At 63.1% G+C, this 22,128-nt stretch overlaps 1 protein-coding gene across 6 annotated transcripts in view; it reads right to left on the minus strand.

The window, feature by feature from the left end:
- The window catches only part of IQSEC1 (IQ motif and Sec7 domain ArfGEF 1), a 277,893-nt gene that overhangs the window by 94,255 nt on the left and 161,510 nt on the right, over positions 1 to 22,128 (minus strand). Inside the window, exon 1 of one of the 6 annotated variants that reach the window (XM_070463466.1) lies at positions 2,559 to 2,845. The exons of the other annotated variants lie outside the window; for them this stretch is intronic. Coding sequence (XP_070319567.1) covers positions 2,559 to 2,626 — 68 coding nt within the window. The 5' untranslated portion in view covers positions 2,627 to 2,845. Of the gene's footprint in view, positions 1 to 2,558; positions 2,846 to 22,128 lie in introns of those variants that run through there. 6 annotated transcript variants of the gene reach the window in all.

Raw genomic sequence — 22,128 nt, forward strand, 5'->3', positions numbered from 1 at the left:
CACACCCGCCTGCAGGCTCACAGGCACCAACTCATTTAATCTCAGAACGACCCTAACAGTCACTTATGCGATAGGAAGGGCTGAGCCGCTTCCAGACTCTGGGTGCTGACAGGGACCGCCCGGCCGGCACCACCCGCCCACCTAACAGGCGAGGAAACAGGCCAGAGAAGCTCAGCAGCTGGCCCAAGGCTGCGCATCTGACACCCACCGCCGCCGGCCTGGGGGGCTCTGCGCCCCGCTCCCCGGAGCTCTGTCCGTCTCGCCCCGAGCCTGGGGGCCCCGCTCAGCGACCTCAGCCTGAGTCCCCAGAGTCCCCAGGACCCTGCCGCCGGCGTCCCGGCTGCGGCCCCGAAGCGCTGGCGGGGGGCCAGGCCTGGCCAGGCAGCCTGCTCCCCACACACCGCACGCTTCTCCAGATGTGAGCGGCCCGGCCAGGGCGACCGGTGCAGGAGGCGCGGAATCTGAAGACGCAAGCGGGAAACTATGTGGGTCCATTGCAGCCCCGCAGTCTGTCCCCTTGGCCGCTGCCCGCCCGCCCCTCAGGCCTGCTGACTCAGCTCTCCCCCCACAGCCCGGGAGCCGGGATCTCCCCACCCCAGTGTGGGCTGGCCCGCTCTGTCTGTCTCGGGGAGTGGCCTTGGCTCTCTCGGGGGCTCCCCAAACAAGTGGGGTGTGGGCCCAGAGACCAGAGTGCGCCTGCTGGAGCCTGAAGCCCCCGTCCCCGCCCGGCCCGGGCCTGTCCTGCCAAGTAACCACAGCGCCCTTGACTCACAGGCACTAAGGGGGGTCTGGGGCAAACCTAGAGCCAATCGTGGTGCCCACACGCCCCTGGAGCTGGTCCTGTCACTGACGGCCATCAGCACCATACGGCCAGCAGTGCCCGCAAACACCAGGGGGCACCCACCAAGCCCCCCCAAGCCCTGGGGGGCTGTGATGACCCCCGCCCGGAAGACACAGGACCTGGGGGGCCGCTCCTCTCCAGGGGTGAGGCCCTGGCAGGCGGTCTCCCCCCCCAGGCCTGGGCCCACCGCATCCTGTAAACAAGCCCTGAGGTTTCCCGAGTGCCAGTCCCCAGAAACCACGGGAGAGAACAGGACGTAGGAAAATCCCGCTGCGGCCACAGGGAAGGGCACGCAGGGACTCGCCCTCTGCCCAGCCCGGCCTCCGAGGTGCCCGCCCGGGGAGGCCTGTCCCAGGGGCTGAGGAGGGACAGGCAGCTGCTGACTCACACTCGGGGGGGAGCTTTCCTCGCTCGGTTCCCACAGCCAGCGGGAAGTCTCAGCCCTCGGCCTGGCCCTGCAAGGCCTCTCAGCCTCCCGTCCACTCAGGGTGAGGCCCGGGGCTCCCGCGTGCTCTCCCCTAGCAGCAGAGACAACCATGACGTGCTGGCTCCTCATGCGGAGCGGAGAGAGAGCTGGGAGGCTGGCTTTCCCTTTTTCCCTTGGCTGCTGGGAAGCTCAGTCATTTTTATCTCCACAAAAGGACCCCAGGACCCTGCACATTTCTCTCCTGCTGTACTCTTTGTTTTCCCTGCAAGATCATTTATCCTAAACTATGCTTTTCCTGACCCTGAGGTTTTATTGTTTATTTTATTGTAGGGATTTCATATAAGTGGTCACGAGTATTTGGGGAAGGAAAGAAGGCATGAAGGGAGGGAGGAAGCAAGGGAGAGTTTATATAGTTTACACGTCAGGTAATGAGGATGGGAAGAAAGAGGGGGGATTTTCCCATCCCTTATTCTTCCTAAAACCTCCCCTTGAAGTAAAAAATATGCCCCAAGGTGTTATCCAAATAGGCGGGGTCTCAAAGCCCCAGTCAACCCCTATAGCCTCGAGCCCAGCCTTGTCTGAGGTCACAGCGCTGAGCCCTTTCAGCAGCTGCGGAGGCTGGAACCAGGCCCTGGGGGCGGGGGTGGGGCTGGGACAGGCTGGGGTGGGAGGTGGTGCCCCTGCCCCGGCAAGCTCTGCCGCGCCTCCGTCTCCAGCCCCATCACACCTGGTTCCGGGCACCCCCCAGCTGGCGGAGGGGGAAGTCAGCTTACCCCGAGCTGGCTGGGAGCCAGGCCCTGCCGCTCTTCCCTCCCTCAGCCCTCCGGCTAAGCCTCTAGGATCTGCAGGTGGGAAACTCTGGCCGGAGAGGCGAGGCCGCGTCACCCGCCACGGCCAGTGAAAGGGGCAGCCTGGGGCCCGAGTCCAGGCGCAGCGCGGGGTCCGCGCGTGGCCCACGGTGCGTGCTGAGCGCATCTCCCCCGGGCAGACAGGCGAGGCGGCTGCGGACGGGGCCCGGGTCCCCGTGAGCCGTGGCAAGTGCTCACCGGCGAGGCCGCCAGCCACACCACGTCTGCCTGGCGCCTCCAGGGCACCCAGGCACCATCCTGCTCCGTCCCCATCAGAGCCCGGGGGGAGGGTGCCAGGGGGGCCTGTCCTGCCTCCAGCCCTCGGGCTGGGCTGCCCTGGACCTCCCGGAGCCAACAGAACCGGGCTGGCCGGTGCTCGCTCGCCCCCGCCCTCCGACCACGGCCGGGCTCAGCTGCGTCCACTCGCCCGTCCCCCTGGTACCTGAGGGTCCTCACGGAGATGCAGTATTTCCACATGAGGCTCCACACAGCGCCGCCGCCACCCTTCATGCCTGGCTCACGGGGAGCGGGTGGCCGGGGGCCCACGGCGCTGCCCTCCGGCCCCGGGCGGCTCCGGTCGGGGTGCTGGCTCTCAGGTCACTTCCTTCTCCATGGTGGGAAGGAGACAGAGAAGGCCCAGAGCGTGGGGAGGGGGAGGCCCCCTCGGACCCCCACAGGTCCCAGCCCGTCCCCGGGGCCGCGGCTCCAGCCCCTCCCGGCCGAGCAGGGCTCACACACCCTACCCCGCGGCTCTGCCGGCACAACCTCGCTCTCCTCGCCTCCTGCCAGGAGCCGGCGGTGGCCCTGGGCCAGGGGAGCGGTGAGTCACTGGGCGGGCCGGGTGAGGGGCGTCCACCCGGGGCCCAGGGCTGGCCCTCTGTCCAGAGGCTGGCCTGGGACGGGGAGGGAGGCGGGCGGGAGGCGAGGGCGGTCCGCATCTTCCGTCAAATCCCCAGAGGCCTCAACCCAACACCCGCCTGCCGCGGCCCTGCCCACCGCAGCCAGGATGAGGGGGCTGTCTGCCCCGGCTCCTGGAGGAAGCCTGGGTGGACGGGAAACAAAGACACAGCCGGCCACTTCCCAGGCGCGCGGCTGCCCGCCTCCGAGGGTCTCCGTCTGGCGGGGGAGACAGGGTTGCCAGCCCTGGCCAGCCCACCCCTCGCTGTGAGATGACCCGGGGATGCCTGGCCCCTCCTTGGCTCCAGCCCAGCCTCACGGAGCCCTGAGCACGGGTCCAGGACTCACTCACTCAGTTCTCCAGTCTGCCTGATGGAGTGGATTTTATCACCAGCTCCACTTGACACATGAAAACCTGGGGGGGGGGCCGGGGCGGGACTCGGCCCGACTGAAGCTGCCAGGCACACCAGCTCGCCGGGGCCCCCGTGGGCCGGAGGAGGGACGCAGGGCGGGCTCCCCTCAGCTGGTGTGGGGTCTGGGCCTGAGGCGGGTCCCGGCCATTTCTGGAGGGGACCCCCGCTGGATGGAGCGCCCCGCCCTCGCCCCCTGCCAGCTGCTCCCAGGCCCAGCCCACGGTGGCCAGCAGGGGCTTCCCAGGCGAAGCCCCTGGGGACAGTGACTCATGGCTTCTTCCCGCCCATGGCCCCCAGGGAGCCCCTGAGAGCAGGTGGGGCCGGAGCCCACACGCAGCTGCTGTCCAGTGGCCCCCATCTCATCCTCCAGGGACCCGAGGCTCAGGGAGGGCCTCACCTGCCCACAGAAGGTCAGGGAGGCTGGGGCCGGGCCTGCCCGGGTCTCCGGGTCTCTCTCTGGCCCCCCGCCCGCCCCAGCCCTGGCCTGTGCAGGATGGGGAATTTTGCGGCAGATTCCAGCCCGATTCCCACAGTGGGGACGGCAGCTGCAAGGCACTCTGGCCCCTACACTGGGAAAGAATTTTCTCTCCGAAAGGAAGCTGGGCTTTAACAGAAGCCATGGCCTCCTGTGGGCCTCAGAACCCAAATTTTCTCTCCTTGTTATCAGACACCACCACAGCGGGCCCCGACCCACCACAGGAGTCTTCCACGGCACTCTGAGGAAGTGGCGGCCCATTGTCTGCTTGGATGCCCTTGAATGCCCCCAGCGACAGGAACCTCACTACCTCTAAAAGTTGGGCATTGCACCGACCTAAGGAAACGCTCCCTTGGGGCGAGCCCCACTGCTGCTCTCCACAGGGGCTGCACTTCCCGAGCCACACCGAGCAAGCCTGGCCTTCGGGGCTGGGCTGGTCTGTCCTACTGGTGGGAGTTTGTCAACACCTGTTGGGAGCGTGGCAGAGCCTGTTCACACGTCTCGACCCCCACCCTGTGCTCAGGTCCACCCACTAACCATCCACAGACCCATCCTTCCATCCAAATGTCCACACTCTGTGCCAAACATCCCTCCACCCATCACGGATCCCCCAGACACCACCCCACCCCTGGCCTGGGCCGTCCCGTGTCCCCGCAGGGTCACGAGCTGTGACGGGTGGCGGCAGCACGCCCCCCTCGTCCTGAGCCCGCCTCCGTCCTCCTGGTCAGCCCCTCGCCTTCCTGTTGGCCCCCAGGGCTCCATCCTTCATGGGTCGCATCCTTGGCAACTGGGAGCCTTGTCTAGTCCTGCCCCACACGGCTCGGGTGGCCCACGGGGTCTGGGTCCCCACCTCCCCCGGGTCCCAATGCCCCAGCTCTGCTCAGACCCCCGGACGCCCAGCTGGAGGGGCATCTGTCTGGCACTCCTCACACACTTGCCCTGTGCCGGGCACCAGTCGTGGCCAGCACCCAGTTTGCTGCAGAGGGGCTCTCAGATGGCGCGCCACAGCCAGGACCAGAGCCCAGGACCCCTGGGGCCCCTCCAGCTCCCCGCGTCCTGGAGGACACCCTGTCCCGAGGCGGGGCTTCCCTCCCTCGGCCTTGCCGATGGGGAAACTGAGGTCAGGCGACGGGCACGGCCTTCTCAGCACCCAGGGTGTCACGTTTTCCTCGGACACCTGCTCCTGAGTGAGGATGGGCTGGGGTGGCTGTCTGAGGGTTTGGGGAGCCCCTGGGGTGACCCCACCCAGGGTGCCAAGCCAGGAGCCATCTCCCATGCGCCTCTTCACGAGTGGCCCCTGACGACCTGCCTTTTGAAGGCCCGCAGCCCCAGTCCACAGCCAGCACTCCAGTCCAGCCCGCACTCGCCCGACCCTGGCCTGGGGCTGGCGGGGGTAGAGGCTGTCACACAGCCGAGTGCCCGGGGGGGCGCCTGGGGGGGCACGGGGGCCGCCCACCGCTCCCCCACTGCCCCGTCCTGTTCTCTCTCACGCCGCCCCATCTCCAAGCGGTGGGTGTCACTGCCCCCATCTTATGGATGAGGCAACTGAGGCTCCAAGAGCCCTGAGGTCCCCTGAATGCTTTCGGCGCCTTGTCCTCGAGCAGAGGGACCAGAGGCCTGGTCCACCCCGACTCCCCTGTTCCCACACGCGTCGTCTCTGAGCCTGTTTCCTCCTCTGCAAAATGGGACAGGCCTCCCTCCCCTCCGGGCTGTGATAAAGGATGCGCTGTGTGACCCTGGGCGCGGGACTCAACCTTCCAGGGCCGTCTCCTCTAGGACGGGGCGCGCGTGTCTTATCGAGAGCCCCTGGCGGGCTGGGCAGTGTGGGTGTGCAGTGAACTCGGTCCCCCGCCCCCCCCGTGGACCCGGGGCTGCCGGGAGGTGAGGGGAGGGAATGGAAGCCTTCACGCCCTCCGCCAGTCTCTCTCACCAGCGGCCTGGCCAAAGCCCGGCACTGGGGAGAGCTGGCCGGCCGGCCGCCCTCAGCCCGTGAGTCAGCTGGCCCCCTGGGGGTGAGGTCACTCCGCCCCGGCGGAGGGAAGGACGCGTCTGTTCCCTGGGAGATGCCGACACCACGGGGAACCAGGCCTGCGGGGGTGTGTGCCTGCTTGCGGGAGGCAGCATCCGGGTGGGGAGGGCAGTGGTGAGGACCAGGTCAGGAACAGGCCGGGCGGGGGGGGGGGGGTGCTTACTTCTGGGGTCCGAGGGAGGGTCTAGGGACTCCAGGCCAGCCTCTGGCCCAGTGGGCTTTGACCCCTCTACAGGCCTGGTGAGGAGCATCTGTAGTTCTCAGGCTCCGAACACCCCAGCTCCCACCTCTGCCTCGAGCCGGCCTGTCTCACTCAGCAAATGGGTGCCCCACCCGCTCCCTGGTGGTGAGCTGGGGTGACCGGCCCCCCGCCCCGGCTGGGCCCCAGCACAGCCTCTCCAGCGCCTGCTTGGCCCTCGGCCAGCCTCCCTCAGCCAACCCGGCAACCCTCCTGACACCCAGCTCCCGCCCCGTGGCTGACCTCGGCTGGGCGGGCACGGCCTTCTCCACCAGCCACCTGCACGGAGCTTCCTCATGCCTGTGGTGGCCCCCACTCCAGCCACACCCTCAGGCCCACCCACCCTGGGTCAGGAACTCTGCACCCTTGGGCTGCAGGCGGAGCCTCCACTCTGCTTGGGGCCAGGGGCTGCATCCCCAAGAGCCCCGTTTCCCAGTGGGTGAGGCCAGGGGGAGACCCCGGCAGGGGTTCACTGCCCCGTCTCTGCAGGCATGGGGCCTGGCGGGCGCCCCTGCCCACGGCTCTCTCTTTTTGGGTTCTGGTAACGGCTCCCCCCCACCTCAGGCCCAGGCAAGCGCCCCACACCCCCAACCACTGCCAGCACAGGGCCCAGGCCGCCCCCACCAAGCTCCCTGAACCCGCCCCTCCGCTGCTCACAGCCCAGCACGCTGCACCAATCCCAGCGAACCCCCTGTTTCTGCCAGGACTTGATACGCTGCCCTTCCAGGCCCAACTCACAGGCCACCGCCTCCAGGAAGCCAATTATTTGCGTGCTTGCTCCTTCATCCACGTGACACGTTTTGGTCACCAGACACCACGTGGGGACTCGGGGAGCCTCGGAGCGTGGCGGACTCTCTGGTGGGAGTGCTGACCAGCTCCAAGGAAGCCAGTAAATTCAGATGCCTTCCGGCAGTGACGGGGGCTTGCGGAAGAGGAATGACCGGCCCTGGTCCCCCCCTCCCACTGCCATCCCCCTGTCCCTGAGCCGGCTGCAGCCTCTCCCCCTGCAGCCCCAAGTCTGCGGTCTCTGCTCAGAGAGCCCGCGGGGGCAGGGAGGATGTCCACGCGGCTCCGCGCTTTGCACACTATCCGAGTCGGCCCCACGTCGACCACCCAACTCGCAACCGTCCCCACCCCGCTCGTTTCCTACAGACGCACGAGGGTTCTGACACCTGGGCCGGACGACACCCAAGCCCCGCGCCGCCGGCCTGACCCACAGCTGGGTGCACGCAGGCTGAAAGCGAGGTGAGCGTAGCCCCGTCTTCTGTCTCTGCAGCCTCTCCCAGCATGGCCTGGAGCAGCACCCCATGCAGTGGGCTGAAAATCAAGTCACCTCCAGTCCTGTGACCGTCCTGCACACCCCCCAGCAGCGGGTGCCTTGCAGGGAGGGGGCCCTGGATACGCCTATTTCCCAGATGGGAAAATGGAGATCCGAGGCTGCTCCATGGGCCGGGTCACGTGGGGACCTGAGTTCCGCCTTCTCCTCCCGGGCCCGGGGGGCCGCTCGGGGGCAGGTGTGTGGGGGAGCAGCCAGAGACGACCTTCACGAGGACCATGGTGGGGGGGGCACGGAGGCCAGCGGGCAAGGCCCCTGTGTGTGCAGGGCCTCGCCCTTCCTACCGCGCACCCGGCAGGCTGCAGGGGACGAGCGCACAGGCAGAAGCCACGGCGGGGCCTCAGGGGGCGGCGCGGGGCGCGGGGACGCGTGATGGATTCTACAGCCACTCGCCCGCAGAGCCGCAGGGACGGCTGCTGGTCAGACGGGAGAGGCACAGAGCTGACGCCCAGGGGGCTGAACCACGGGCGGATGGACGTCCTGTCCACAGAGAGTAGACACGGGGCGGCGAGGGGGCAGCGGGCAGGGGCGATCGGGGGGACAGGCTGGGGAGGACCACACTCCCTCCAAAGGGAGAACCGTTGCTCTGTAGGAACAAGGGCTCTGGATTTTCACTAGTCGGAAATCCAGATTTTTTTCATAAAGACTCTTGGATTCTAGATGCTGGCAATAAGGTCAAATCTAAAAGGCATGTGGGCTATTTCTGGGCACATCAAATAAAGCAGAGCCATGGCTGTCTGGCCCCCAGGCCTCTTGCACCCTTTGCTTCTTCTCCCCCATCAAGATTCCCTGAGTTGCCCCGTCCTCCAGGAAGCCGTCGTGATTGGTCCAGCTCCAGAGACGCGTGTGCCTCCTCACAGCACTGACACCACCAGACTGGCAGTGACCTGTGTGTGTGTGTGTGTGTGTGCACACGCACGTGTGTGCAGAGGCCTGGTGAGGACCCTTCACCCCAGGCCAGGCCCTCAGCTCCTCACCGGCTCCCCAACACCCAGACCGGCCTGGGCGGTGCCTGAACCTTCTCCGCCACCTGCCCCCAGTCACAGACAGTTCCCGAGGCCCTTACAGCATCTCACTGAATACCAGCTAATGTTTGCCTTTAAGGTCAATTGGTTTAAAACGCCGGACCCTGTATTGGAAGGACTGATGCTGAAGATGAAGTTCCAATGCTTTGGCCACCTGATGCGAAGAACTGACTCATTGGAAAAGACCTTGATGCTGGGAAAGATTGAAGGCAGGAGGAAAAGGGGACGACAGAGGATGAGATGGTTGGATGGCATCACCGACTCGATGGACGTGAGTTTGAGTAAACCCCGGGAGTTGGTGATGGGCAGGGAGGCCTGGCGTGCTGCAGTCCATGGAGTCACGGCTGAACAACATTCTGAAGAAGCTTCCGGGTCTAACTCCCAGTTAGTCCCGGAGACGGAGGAACGGGTGAAAGGACACGTGCGGCAATGACCACATGACTCTGAGTGGGGGCGGGCGAGAGGCAAGCAGGCTGCCGTCTCTAACAAACAGCCCGCAGGCTGACCGAGGCTGGGCGCTTCCGGAGGGAGAGACTTGAGCGGCTCCTGTGGTGCGCGGATCTCGATAGGCTCCCGATCTGAGCCAAGTGACCATAAAGAGACACCGCTGGAGATCACTTGGGAAAGCTGAACACGGCAAGCAGCGTGAGGCGGGCGGAAGGGAGCAGGCGGGATGGCAAGGCGGAGCGTTTGGTGCAGGCCTGTGGTTCACGGGGGGCGGCGGGGGGCGGGCTTTGAACCTGCTTCCAACTAGGTTTAAGTCTGCAAGCATGAAAAGTCTGCGACAAGGCACAAAATACCAAGTGAAGAAGCTGGCTTTCGCCCCAAATACGAGTCTTTTGAAAGGAAACTTTAGATCAGTCCCCTACATGGAAAACTAGTATCACTTGCCGTAAGTAGACGGTTGCCATGAAAACAAGACGGTGCGATCTGGTTTCAGGGAGATCCTGTATCCTGCCAAGGGGGCCTGCTCACCCGCCCGCCCTGTTCCCAAGAGCCTGGGAGAGAGCCGAATGCCCGCACGCTGGCCCCGGGCCCTCCTGCAGGCAGACACTGGGCCGCGCTTCCCCACCTTCCCCTTTCTCTCCACCAGGGAGGGAGCGGCAGCAGGCGTGGGGGGCGGCACAGCGGGGCTCGGCCGCGGGCGCAGCGAGGGCCGCCCTGCGTCACGCGATCCGCAGCCTCAGCGCCGGGCAGAGCTGAGGACGCCGAGGCAGGTGGGGCGGCCACTGCCCGAGGTCACGCGGAAAGTCTCGATCGGGGGAACCGGGAGTGACAGGACTCCAGGGTTTCTGACCTGCAGCCCGTGATCGTCAAATCTTCCCTTGTTGACAGGTGTTTATTGAGCACCGACTGTATGCGAGGCAATGGGGACGTGGGGCAGGGGTGAACAAGACGAAGTCCCGCAGAGCTGGCACGTGGAGGCGAGGTCCAGAGGGCACATGCTAAGCAAGCGAAGGAGGTCATTTTCAACGCCGGTGAGGACGCGGAGGAAACCAAGCAGGAGGCCACCAAGGAGGCGGGGCTGTGCAGGGTTGGGAGACGCAGGACTTCCCGGGGGAGGCGTCCCTCAGGCTGAGATCTGAAGCGCCAGGAGGCAGGGGCGCAGGAGAGGCGAGGCCCTCAGCACACCCGGACGCTGTTGTTTTTCTTACCCCCAACTTTGTATTCTGAGTTAATTTCAGACTTGAAGTTGCAAGACAAGGACAAAGAATTCTGCACGCCCTTCGCGCAGGTTCCCCGCATTAACAGTGTATCCTGCCGCACTCCCTTCGCGCAGGTTCCCCGCATTAACAGTGTGTCCTGCCGCACGCCCTTCGCGCAGGTTCCCCGCATTAACAGTGTGTCCTGCCGCACGCCCCTCGCGCAGGTTCCCCGCATTAACAGTGTATCCTGTTTACGATCATACTCCTTCTCGCCAGACTTGTGTGTGTGCATACACACGCACAAACACGCTTACAATCAGCGCTGTCTGAGAGGAAGCTGCCCCCCCTCGAGTCCTTGCCACGTTGCATCTTCCCTGAAAACAAGGGTGCTCTCCGACATGACCAAAGTACTGCCTTCAACGTCAGTTCAATAGTACTATCTAATCCTCAGATCTTTCTCAGAGCTGCCAGCAGGCCTAGCAACGGCCTCCGTGGAGAAACAGTCCCTGATCTTAGTCAGTCAGTCAGTTCAGTCGCTCAGTCATGTCCGACTCTTTGCAACCCCATGAATCGCAGCACACCAGGCCTCCCTGTCCATCACCAACTCCCGGAGTTTACTCAAACTCATGCCCATCGAGTCAGTGATGCCATCCAGCCATCTCATCCTCTGTCGTCCCCTTCTCCTCCTGCCCCCAATCCCTCCCAGCATCAGGGTCTTTTCCAATGAGTCAACTCTTCGCATGAGGTGGCCAAAGTATTGGAGTTTCAGCTTCAGCAACAGTCCTTCCAATGAACACCCAGATCTTAAGCTCCTCTCAAACACACGGAGGCCACTGTGTCTCCCAGACAGCCTTCGAGGGGAGATCAGTCCGGCCCTTTGCGGGCAGACCATGCAGCCCTTGGACAGGCCCCCTCAGGGCCTGCGTGTTGAAGCTTGAATGAAGCCAATACGAGATGAGCACCGTATATACGCCTACCAAAACAGCCTCCCTATTTTTGACCCAAGGGGAAAAGTTAATAAAACTTTAAATGGGAAAGATGATTATAAGACAGCTTGCGTTGCCTGATCTCCTGCACGTTGCCATCAGCCCCCATAACCCACTCTGCAGGGCACAGAGGGCACAGTCCCTTGGAAAAGACCGCATAGCAAGGTGGGGTCGTGAAACAAACACCAGCCCGTCTTGACGTGCAATTCTGTCATTTTGTTTACCTTTTGTTGTGTTTCTTCGATGCCCATTTACATTTCACACCCGAGCCAAACGCCTCACTCGCCTCGCCCGGGGCCCCAGCCCTGCCCACCACGTGCCACACACAAGGGCTCTGCTGCTGGGCATGCGCTCTGTGCCCATCAAGACACGGTAAACCTGAGGCTGGGTCCTTGTACCTGCTTCATGGATGAAGAAGGGGAGGTCCTAGAGAAGTCGGCTAGGGCTGCAATCACAGACGCCCTAGGCCGGGAGCTCACGCAACAGAACTCGTCTCATGGTCCCGGAGGCCAGGGGTCTGCGGACAAGGTGCCGGCAAGGCTCGTTTCTCCCGAGGCCTCTGTCCTCGGCCTGCTCACCGCACCCCGCATGGCGCACTAGTCAGGATTCTGGAGAGAAGCACCATCAGGGAGTGTGTGCACATACGCAGTGTGTATATTTGTTATCCACACACACATACGTAAACACATGATATGTTTATCTACTGCAGAGAGAACGGGCCCGCACTGCTATGGAGGCTGACCAGTCAGAAGATCTGCAGCTGGTGAGCTGGAGACCTGGAACTTCAGAACTGCCAGGAAAGCTGATGGAATACTTTCCATCCCGATGCTGGGAGAACTGACATCCGGGAAGAGCCCACGCTTCCATCTGAGTCCCGGACGCAGGAAAACACGGTGTCCCAGGTTGAGGGCCACCAGGCAGGCGTGGTTCACGCTCACGCAGCTCTTCTGTCTTGTTCGGGCCTTCAGCTGATTGGACGAGGCCCCCCACATCAGGGAGGGCAGTCTGTTCTGCTCTAGTGATTTCAGTGTTACTCTGACCCAGAAACACCCTCACAGACACACCCAGAATAATGCTGAGCCAAATATCTGGGCACCCCATGGCTGGGAAAGCTGACGCATGAAATTAACTATCAGACCCGGGCGTCCTCGTGCGTCTGTGTGTGTCCTGATCTCCGCCTCCCACAGGGACAGCCGTCCCATTGCAGTAAGGCCACCCGAGTGACCTCATGTCACCTGAACTGCCTCTTTAGAGGCCGCATCTAAAAACACAGGCGCACTTGGAGACACGGGGTTAGGGCTTCTCTACTGACCTTGCCCGTAGCAGGCCCTGACAGGACAAGGGTCTCAGCTCAGAAGCACGTGGGCCCAGTTCTCCCCTCCTCTGGGTTGCCTGGGGCCCTGGAGCCCCTCAGGCAGGCTGACCCATCCCTCAGTGGCCACCGAGGCCCGGCTGAGGTGCAGACCGCGGCTCAGTGTGGACTGATCTCACGTGCTAAGTCCAGCAGCTACACTGGAGGCAGGCGGTGTCCGTCAGGAGAGCCCAGTGCGGGGGAGAAGCGGTCACTCGAAGGCCAGGAGGCCTGGAGCCCGCCGACTCCTGCAGCGTCCGCCTTGTTCTCAGTTTGTTTCTTTATTTTGGTTGCGCTGCCTGTTCACTGCTGCACGCGGGCGTTCTTGAGTAGTGGCGAGGGGGGCCGCTCTCCGGTTGCAGGGCGTGGTTCTCGTTGCCGTGGCCTCTCTCGTCGTGGGGCCAGCTCCAGGGTTTGCAGGCCTCAGCAGCTGTGGCGCGCGGGCTCAGGTGCTCTGCGGCATGGGGGGTCTTCCTGGACCAGGGACTGAACCCGTGATCCCTGCATGGGCAGGTGGATTCTTAACCACTGGAGCACCAGGGAGGCCTGCGGTGAGGGTCTGCTTAAACGCCCTCTGGATGTGCCCAGCAAGGACACACTGGCGTCCCACCGACGACACTCATTCTTCTCTCTCACCTTGGACCGGGTTCAGCTCTGGCTGCTGGATTCTTGAATCCGTACTGATTATTCAAAGACAAGCTTCTCAAGGCCTCCGGCAAGGGGGACAAAGTGAGCCTCTGGCGAGTTTCTCGCTCCCGCCTCTCACTGGTCGGGCAGAAGCACCTAGGTGGGGCTTGCGGGGGTGGCGGGGTGTGCACACTTGCACGGCCTGGCACACACACTGCTCCTGCTGCCCGCCCGTGCCCCGGGGACTGCCTCCCCCGAGAGGGCGCGCGGCACCTCTCTGGCCTCGGGGGGCCTCTGTGGCTCACCAGCAAAGCCTCCACGGGGTCAACGCTCACGCTCCGCCATCCTCACTTCTGCTCCGTGTCTGTTCTGCAGAGAGCCTTGCCTCCCCCGCGGAGGTGGGAAAACCCTCTTCAGCCCTCAAGGCCCGTGTCTGCTCGTTCAGGTTTTCCCAGGTGAAATAACCGCTTCCTCTCCTGAATCACATCCACGCTTTACCTGAACTTACTTCATGAGTAAAAAAATAAATACATAAAAAGAAAACCCACTATTTGCTGAGAGCCACCTATGTCCCAGGCACATTAGGTCACACCCATTAGGTCCTCTTCCTAAGTCCATTTCAGCTCAGGACCTGGAAGTCAGAGAGCAGAAGTGATTGGGAATCACTGTGTCGTGAGACACTCACAATTGTGGACAGAATGCAAGCAAGCCAAGGGGCATCTGCGGCCTGATCACAGAAGCCAGTACCTTCTCCTTGGCTCTGTCTGCCCCCACTCCCTTTTCCCTGGGGCACTTGCTCTGGGGTGCCCAAGAAATGATGCTTTCAAACTGTGTGGTGCTGGAGGAGACTCTTGAGAGTCCCTTGGACTGCAAGGAGATCCAACCAGTCCATCCTAAAGGAGATCAGTCCTGAATATTCACTGGAAGGACTGATGCTGAAGCTGAAGCTCCAATACTTTGGTCACCTGATGCGAAGAGTCAACTCACTGGAAAAGACCCTGATGCTGGGAAAGACTGAAGGCAGGAGGAGAAGAGGACGACAGAGGATGAGATGGTTGGATAGCATCATCGACTCAATGGACATGAGTTTGAACAAACTCAGGGAGATAGTGAAGGACAAGGAGGCCTGGCGTGCTGCAGTCCATGGGGTCGCAAAGAGTCAGACACGGCTAAGCAACTGAACAACTCCCCTTTTCTCTGGACACTTGGTCTGGGAACCCAGCCACCAAGTTGTGGGGAAGCCCAGGCCACATGGGGAGGCCCTGTCTAAGTGTCCAGCTCTCAGCCTGCAGCAGCTGCGAGGTGAGCGGGTGGGTGGGCGAGGCCTGTGAGGATCCAGCCCCCCGTCTTCAAGGAGCCCTGTCTGATGTCAAGTAGGAGACCAGACGGGAAAACGCACACTCTCCCTGAGGGAAGCCGCGGCGAGTGTGGGGTGGTCTGTGACAGCCACGGCAGGCGGAGCAGCCGCATGGGGTCAAGGGCTGCACGGGGTGACCGCGGGTGTGGCCGCCGCTGCGCGGAGCCGGTCAGGTGGACTGCAGTGACCACACCTCATCTCTGTGACCTTAAGACGGTCACTTGTCCGCTCGGGGCCGTCGTTTCCTGGACTGAAACATGAGGACAAAACAGGTTCTGTTTCACGAGGTTGCCATGAAGATTCCTGGAGACACCACGCAGGCGGCATCCGCCCCTAAACAAACAGCCGAGGAAGTAACACAGTGACGGTGATCCAAGGACTGGCCGGATCGGGCCCCAGCCCGCCTGACGGCAGAGCCTGCTCTGTGCCCTCCGGTCGCAAAGCCTCGGGTGCTGAACCTGCAGACACCTGGGCTCAGGGGTGTGTGCAGGCGGCCTCTGACCAAGCCCAGGTCTCTGTGTTTGGTTTCCCAGGCTGGGAGCTCAGAGCTCCCAGACTGCCGCGGTCAGTCTGCGGCCATGGTTGGGGACCTCTCTCCAAAGTTAGCGTCTTCACGCTGTGATTCCCGTACACCTGGCCTCTGCTAAGTCCAGCAGAAAGGGATGGCGAAACCTGCTCATCAGGCAGCAGCTTGAATTAGCCCGACATCTGAAAGCCAGTGGTGGCATCCACCGTGCTCTCAGAGGGGAGGCTCAAAGTCAGGTTGTGGGGAAAGAAAACACACAGGTGTAATCGCCCTCGAAAATCCCTAACCTCAGAGGACCTGGAACTAGACCCCCAGGGAACAGCCGTGCGTGTCTGGCTTCTGCTCCGGGATGCCTGACGCTGTGCAGCACTGGGGTGGAGGCCCACACCGCTTACAGTCTCCTCTCTCTCTGTTTATTAAAAACATCACCCGGCTTTTGACACCATGTGTAGATCAGGATGTAGAGACTCGGGCCTTCACCACCTGCTGTTGAGGATACACATTGCGACACCGCCTTTGGAAAGCGACTCTGCAAAGCCCGGCAGAGCTGAAGGGACTCACGCACCACCCTGGGACGAACCCTACACACTCCACACGTGTGCAAGGAGAGCGTGCAGGAACACGTACTGCAGCCCTGCCTGGAGCATCAACAGTGAGAAACCACCAAGCCCAAATCAACCGCAGAACAGTGGACTGCGTGCTCCACACCAGCGAGAATAAACATGAGGGCTACACTCGGCCACATGGATGAATCTCACCAATGAAGAAGGCAGTGAAAAGAGCAAACTGCATCTTGAACACCTATCTTCACAACCACGTTCACAGCGGCACCACTCACAGCAGCCGTAAGGTGGAAGCAACGCGAATCCATCAACAGATGAACAGACAAACAGAACGTGGTGTATGCACAGGGTGGAATATTACACAGCCTTGAAAAGGAAGCGAATTCTGACACAGGCTACGGTGGGGAGGAACCTTTCGGACACTGTGCCAAGTGAAACAAGCCAGCCACGAAAGCACACATCCTGAGCGACTCCGCTTGGGCGAGGCCCTGCTGCTGACGAGCGCCCAGTCGTGTCCAACTCTGCAACCACATGGCCTGTAGGCCACCAGGCTCCCCTGTCCATGGAATTTTCCAGGCAAGGATACTGGAGTGGGTTGCCATTTCCTACTCCAAGGGATCTTCCCGACCCAGGGATTGAACCTGCGTCTCCTGCATTGGCAGGCGGGTTCTTTACCACTGAGCCACCTGGGAAGCCCCTATGAGGTCCTGAGAGCAGTCAAATCCATAGAGACAGACAGTTAGGATCAGGGGCGGGCAGGGATTGGGGGGGCGGGGATCACGGTTCAGTGTTTCCTGGGGATCACGTTTCAGTTTGGGGAAAAAGTCCTGGCGATGACGTGGTGATGGTTACAGTAACAGTGTGAATGTGCTTAATGCCACTGAACGGGACACCTCGAAATGTCTAAGACAGTCAATTTTACGTTATGTGTATTTCACCGCAATTAAAAAGTTAGAAAAAGTAGCTTGCAAGTTATGACACCATGCATGCAAGCAGAGCTTGTAGGACGATGCTTCGTGTTAGCAAAAGTATAGGAAACGTGCACGCGCCTGGCGTGCTGCAGTCCATGGGGCTGCAGAGTCCAACACGACTGAGCAAGTGGGATTAACTGAACTGAAATAAACACACCAAACGGGTGAGGGAGGGGCTCCTGCTGAGGCTTAGCTCTGGGGAGTCCAGGTGGGATTTGAGGGGGGCCCACAGGGCCTCCCACCACATCCGAAGAGGTTATTTCTAAAGCCAGGTGGTGGGGATACCACTCTACCTGTCTAGTTTCTCTGCCCACCCGAACAGTCCCACTGCCGAGAGTCCCCTGAGGTCCGCCAGGCTCTGGGGCCTGGGGACAGGGCCCTGTGCCTCTCACGATGGCCTCTGGGCCACAGCTAGGGGCTCTGCGGGACGGCCATCGCCCAGGCAGAAGGCACGGGTGCTGAGGACATTCTGCTGTGCTTTCTCGCTGGAATGAGAACCTCCGCTCCGCTGCAGCCCCAGCCTCTGGCAGGGCTCCAGGATTATTTTACGTGAATTTAAGATCACTAATGAAGAATAATTAACAGCTTCAAGGGAGCCTGGCACACCCTGTGTTTAGAAGTGGTTAATTATGCATTGTCTGCAAAACAGCCTTTTCATACTCCAAAGTTTTGGGTTGCTGTTTTAAACACCACGATATAGCACCAGGAAAAAAGCCAAGAGGCTCTGTGCGCCAATTTCCTGGGGTCGGCTCTGTTTGGGCAGGGGCGACTCCAGCTCCCGAAGCCCCCTAAGTGAGGCATCTTAAGTGATCCCCCGGCACTGGCCCTGCCAATCCCCCAGGAGCCATGGCAGGTGGGCCAACCCCTCCCCCACCCCTGGAGAGCAGTCAGCACCCGCCAGGACGTGGTCTGGCCATGAGGACTCCCGTCCCTGACTGGTAGGTCACCATTATTTATGGACACGAACCAATGGAGAGAGGCCCGACCCCACCGGAGCATCTCCTTGGCTGGCCGCGTGCAGCCTGTGAAATCCCTCGGTCCCCCGACAGGCCCTATCATTCTGGGCCAGTGACTTCGCCCCCGAGTCTCGGCTTCTTCACCTGGAGAATGGGACAATGGCTTCGCGGGGTTGGTGGGCTTAGAACTACGCCTCCCACGTAGCAGGTGCCTCCGCATGGCTGCCCAGCCTGCCTGCCTTTCCAGCCTCATCGCCTGACCTCCCCGCTGACGCCAGGCTCTGACTGTTTCTTAATCACGCCAGGCTGCGTCCTACCTCCACATGGCAGCTCATGCTGTGCTCTCCACCTACTGCACCCTTCCCTGTCTTGAAAAATCCTGTTCCTACGTTCAGACCCAGCTCAGCTGACACCTCCTGTGGGAAGCCTTCCTAGATTTCTCCTTCATGCCGCGGGTATTTTTGTGCCCCCTCTATTTACCCCATCCTTAACCTTCACGGCTTGTGAGTGGGTCTCTTTCTCCTTGCAGGCTGGGAGCTCCTTGAGGATGACGTCCTCGTTTGTCTCTGCACCTTGAGAAGACCGCACCTGCTCTTCGAACTTCCCATGGTGGGCAGGTCCAAGAGGACTCTCAGTGGTTGGCCCTGGAGGCCGAGCCGGGCCTCTCCCGGGGACCACGTGACTCCCAGGGGTGACTCTCATAAGCGTGCGACTCCACCCTCAGCGCCTTCCCGGGCTCCTCACCGTGCAGAGCCGGAGGCCCAGCCCTCGGCCTGGACTCGGGTCCCTGGCCCCCCTTCTCAGCTCCGTGGCTTCTCACGGCCCCCCTCAAAGACACCTGCCCTCTGGAAGCCTTTGTGGTTTCCCACGAGCCTTTCTCTCTGCCTGGAACACCTGTCCCCGCCTCTGGGCCCGGCCGACTCCTGCAGACACGTCACTGTCTGCTCAGCCGTCACCTCCTCTGTGCAGCCCCACATCCAGATCCCCTCCTCCCACGGTGTCTGCCTGACCCTGGAGGGGTGGAGCCCGGCTCCCTTCATCCCTCCGGCCCCAGGACCTTGGCACCCTCCTTGCCTGAGCTGCACAGCCTCGAGACAGAGTGCACCTCGGAACAAGAGAGGCCTGGGTCCAAACCCGGGAGTCACGCTTACTTGGCCGCCTGCCCTTGGGTCTCACCTGCTCAAAGGGGAGCTTCAACACCCCTGTTGTAGTGGGGATGAGGACTGACCACGGCTTGAAGTGCAGCCTTGCAGACACCTAATCACTACCAGTCGGAACATTCCAGGAGCCCCAGGTCCCTAAGAACAAGCTCCCCGGCTGGTGGGAAGGGTGGGCCCACCTGCACGTGTGGAGGACGCACGGGTCAGACGCGCGGCGGGCCGCCCTCCCTGGCACCCACCCAACAGCGGGGACCTCCTTTCTGAGGCTGCTGTGAGACCCTCAGACCCGACGCCTTCGCAGAAAGCCCTGGGAGAGAGAAGAAAGGCTCTCACACTTTCCCAGAACTGCTCGCACACCAAGAGCTGCGGACAGCACCGAGAGTGAAATCAGGAGAGACGGATTCCCGCGGAAGAGTTGGCACTCTCACTCGGCCCCCGCGCAGCCCTCCGGCCTGGGCACCAGCCTTCCCCAGCCAAGGTGTGTGAGTCTGGGCCCCACGCACCTGCGGAAGGTACCGTGGGCTTTACTAACATCGGGGCTCACGTCTCGCACCCGCGTCACGTCAGGGAGCAGTCCCCAGATGCCACTCCCATCACCAGGTCCAAACCCCTCAAGACGGGGCCTACTGAGGCTCAGAGAGGGAAAGCCGTCTGCCCAAAGTCACACAGCGAGCGGGGGGGGGGGGGGGGGGGGGGGGGGGGGGTCTGAACTTGAACTCCAGAGGCTTCTGGCTACTTCCCGACCAGGGATACCCACCCCGCAGTGTGCTTCCCCACTCCCCAAATAAGTCTCAGAACTCTGCTCGGGATGCAGGCCGTCAAACTCCATAGTCACACAGGCCGTCGGCAAGGTCAGATGATGCGGGCAGCGGCACGGCCGGGCCAGCGAACGGACGGCCCTGGGGTGGGATTGGACGGCTCCAGACCTACTCCAGCAGCAAGAACAATGAAGCTCAGCTCGCAACCACAGAGCGCTCAGGGGCGACCCCTCCTCTGCGGAAATCCTACCAGTTTCAGGGCTGGAGCGGGAGGAGGGTACAGTCAAGCCAAGTTGGCCCGTGGTCCTCAGAGGTCCGCAGCAAATGCCCGAGGGGGCCGGCTCTGGGACAGGGAGGCCCCGTGGCTGTCCACAGGGATCACAGTCCTGCCAGCTGCGCTGCCCCGTGGCAGAGGCCCTCCCGGGCACCTACCTTCTATAGACTCCGTGCAGAGGATGCAGGCACAGAAACTGCCAGTAATCCAGGCAAAAGGCCTTGAACTTGAGCATTTTCGCCCTCCGGTCCCAGCCGGACTCTGGCAGCACCTCCGCTGGGACTCAGAGGAGGGCTGACAGAGCTGCGGGACTGGCCGCCCAGCTCCCAGCGGCCGCCTGGGGCCGACTCACAGGGCCCGGCGCCCCAGCCTCTGATACAAAGAGCGGAGCACACAAAAGCCCAGGCGCTCCTCCGCGGGGCTCGCCCAGCCGGACTCAGGCCGCTGGGGCCGCTGGGGGCTGCTGCTTCTCGGGGCTCCCCCGGGGGTCCTCAGGTGGAACAGGGGCAGCCCCGGCTGTGCTGAGTCGGGGGAGCCCCCGGCCCGTCATCCTGGGGGCCTTGAGGCCCGGGGCTCTTGACAGCCGCTCCACAAGCTCCTTCCAGCCGGGTCCCCGGCTCCCAGCGGCCGCGTCGGCACCTGGAGGGGCGGCAGCCCCGCTGCCTGCCTGGCCCGGGGTGGCCGAGACTGGGAGGACCGGGGAGGTATGGGGGGGGGTTGCAGGTGGGCCGGGGGCAGATGAGAAGCTCCAGCCTCCGTGCCGGGTCAGTTGTGTCCGGCGGAATCCCCCGTGAGCGGAAACTCACCACGCCGCCACATGGCGTGCCCGGAGCCCGGCTCTGAAAGGCGGCGGGCAGAGACTGACAGGCCCGCCGCGGTTGCCTGGGTGACGGGGAGACACTGATAAAACCTAACATGGGACCTTGATGACAGCCGCTCATTGGCTGCCGGGAGGGGACTCCCGTCGCCAGCGGGGTGGGGCGGGGGTGGCTGCTGGGCTGAGGGGCCGTGGCCAGCGGAGCGCTGTCGGGCGGGGTGGGAGTGGGGGAGTCTGCAGCCCGGGATGTGGCGTCGTGGGCGTGACATGCAGAGCCACCGGGCTCCTCCTGGCAGGTCCGGCGTCTGCTCCGGACGCCCCGTGGCCCTTCCCCGCCCTCCAGCCACGGGGACCTCGAGATGTCAACCCTCTGTTGCACGTGGTCCGCTGCCTGCTGCCCTCAGAACAGAGGCCGAGCTCCCGCCTGCCCAGCAGCCTGCGGGGCCCCGGCTCCCACTCACCATCTGACTGCCCTCCAGGCCCCGTCAGGTCCCGAACCTGCCCCTCGGCCAGCGCTGCCCGCCCCACGCTCCTCTCCACCCCAGGTCCTATGGCCAGCACCGGCTGGAGACCTCCCCCGCCGTCGGAGTCCCTGATGCCCACCCTCGCTGTCTCCTGACATCCTATCCTCCCAGCAGATCCCATAGATTTTACCTCCTTCTCTTCTCAACTTCTGTGCGGGCGTCCCAGCTCCGCCCAGCCCAGCGCCTGGCCCACTGCGGGCACCCAGCGCATGCTGCAGGAGTGGAGAGTCTTGTAGCAGGGTGGAAGGGTCCCCCAGGCACGCCACACTGACTCTGCCTGCTACTTGGGGTCCCGGGTTTGTTCAATAAAGGCCCCACAGCATCCTTGTGAGGAGACCCTGTCCTGGCATGTGAGGGACAACGTCCCGGCCCATCAGCCTCAGACCGGAGCTGGTGCCCCCAGAGTGCTGGGCATGCAGGACCCGTGCAGGCTGCCGGCGTCCCACAGCCTGATCCCAGCTCACACTGCCTCCCCGAGCCTTGGCCTCCATCATCAGCAGACCAGGTGTTTCGAGAGCACCTCTCTCCCTCCTCCAGGTGAGTCTGCCCTCACCGGGTCCTCAGGGGATGCTGGCCGGGCCTGGAGATGTGTGGGCTGCACAGAGGGCTGGGTGACAGTACAGGCCCGTGGACGCCCCACAGAGCACAGACTGCCCCCCAGGAGTGACCCGGCCCGGCAGCTCTGCTAACTGGCTGTCGGAAGTGCAGCGGCGGACGGCTGGAAGGGAAGGCCTTCGAAACGGCTCAGTTGAGCCCCCGAGGCAGTGGTGGGCCGTGTGGAGCCTGGTGGGGGCTGGGCATCTCCAGGCTGGCCGGGCCGGACAGAGCGGCGGGGGGGGGGGGGGGGGCACTGCGGGGAGGGGGAGGGCCCGGAATGCTGCCACAGACCGGCCTCCCAGGCACCCCCGCCCCTCCCCCAGTGGACATCAGCTTCCCTCTCACGCCTGGCAGAGGAAGCCGGCTGTGCCTCTGAAAGGAGGCGATTCCTGGCTGGGACCTTTGTTCCCAAGTTCCCAGGCTGTGAGCGGGCCTCCAGGGCACCAGAGCCCGAGGGTCCACTTTCTCAGGGGCCCCCACAGAGCG

Source organism: Odocoileus virginianus, unplaced genomic scaffold, assembly GCF_023699985.2.
Source record: "Odocoileus virginianus isolate 20LAN1187 ecotype Illinois unplaced genomic scaffold, Ovbor_1.2 Unplaced_Contig_3, whole genome shotgun sequence".
Lineage (NCBI taxonomy): Eukaryota > Metazoa > Chordata > Mammalia > Artiodactyla > Cervidae > Odocoileus > Odocoileus virginianus.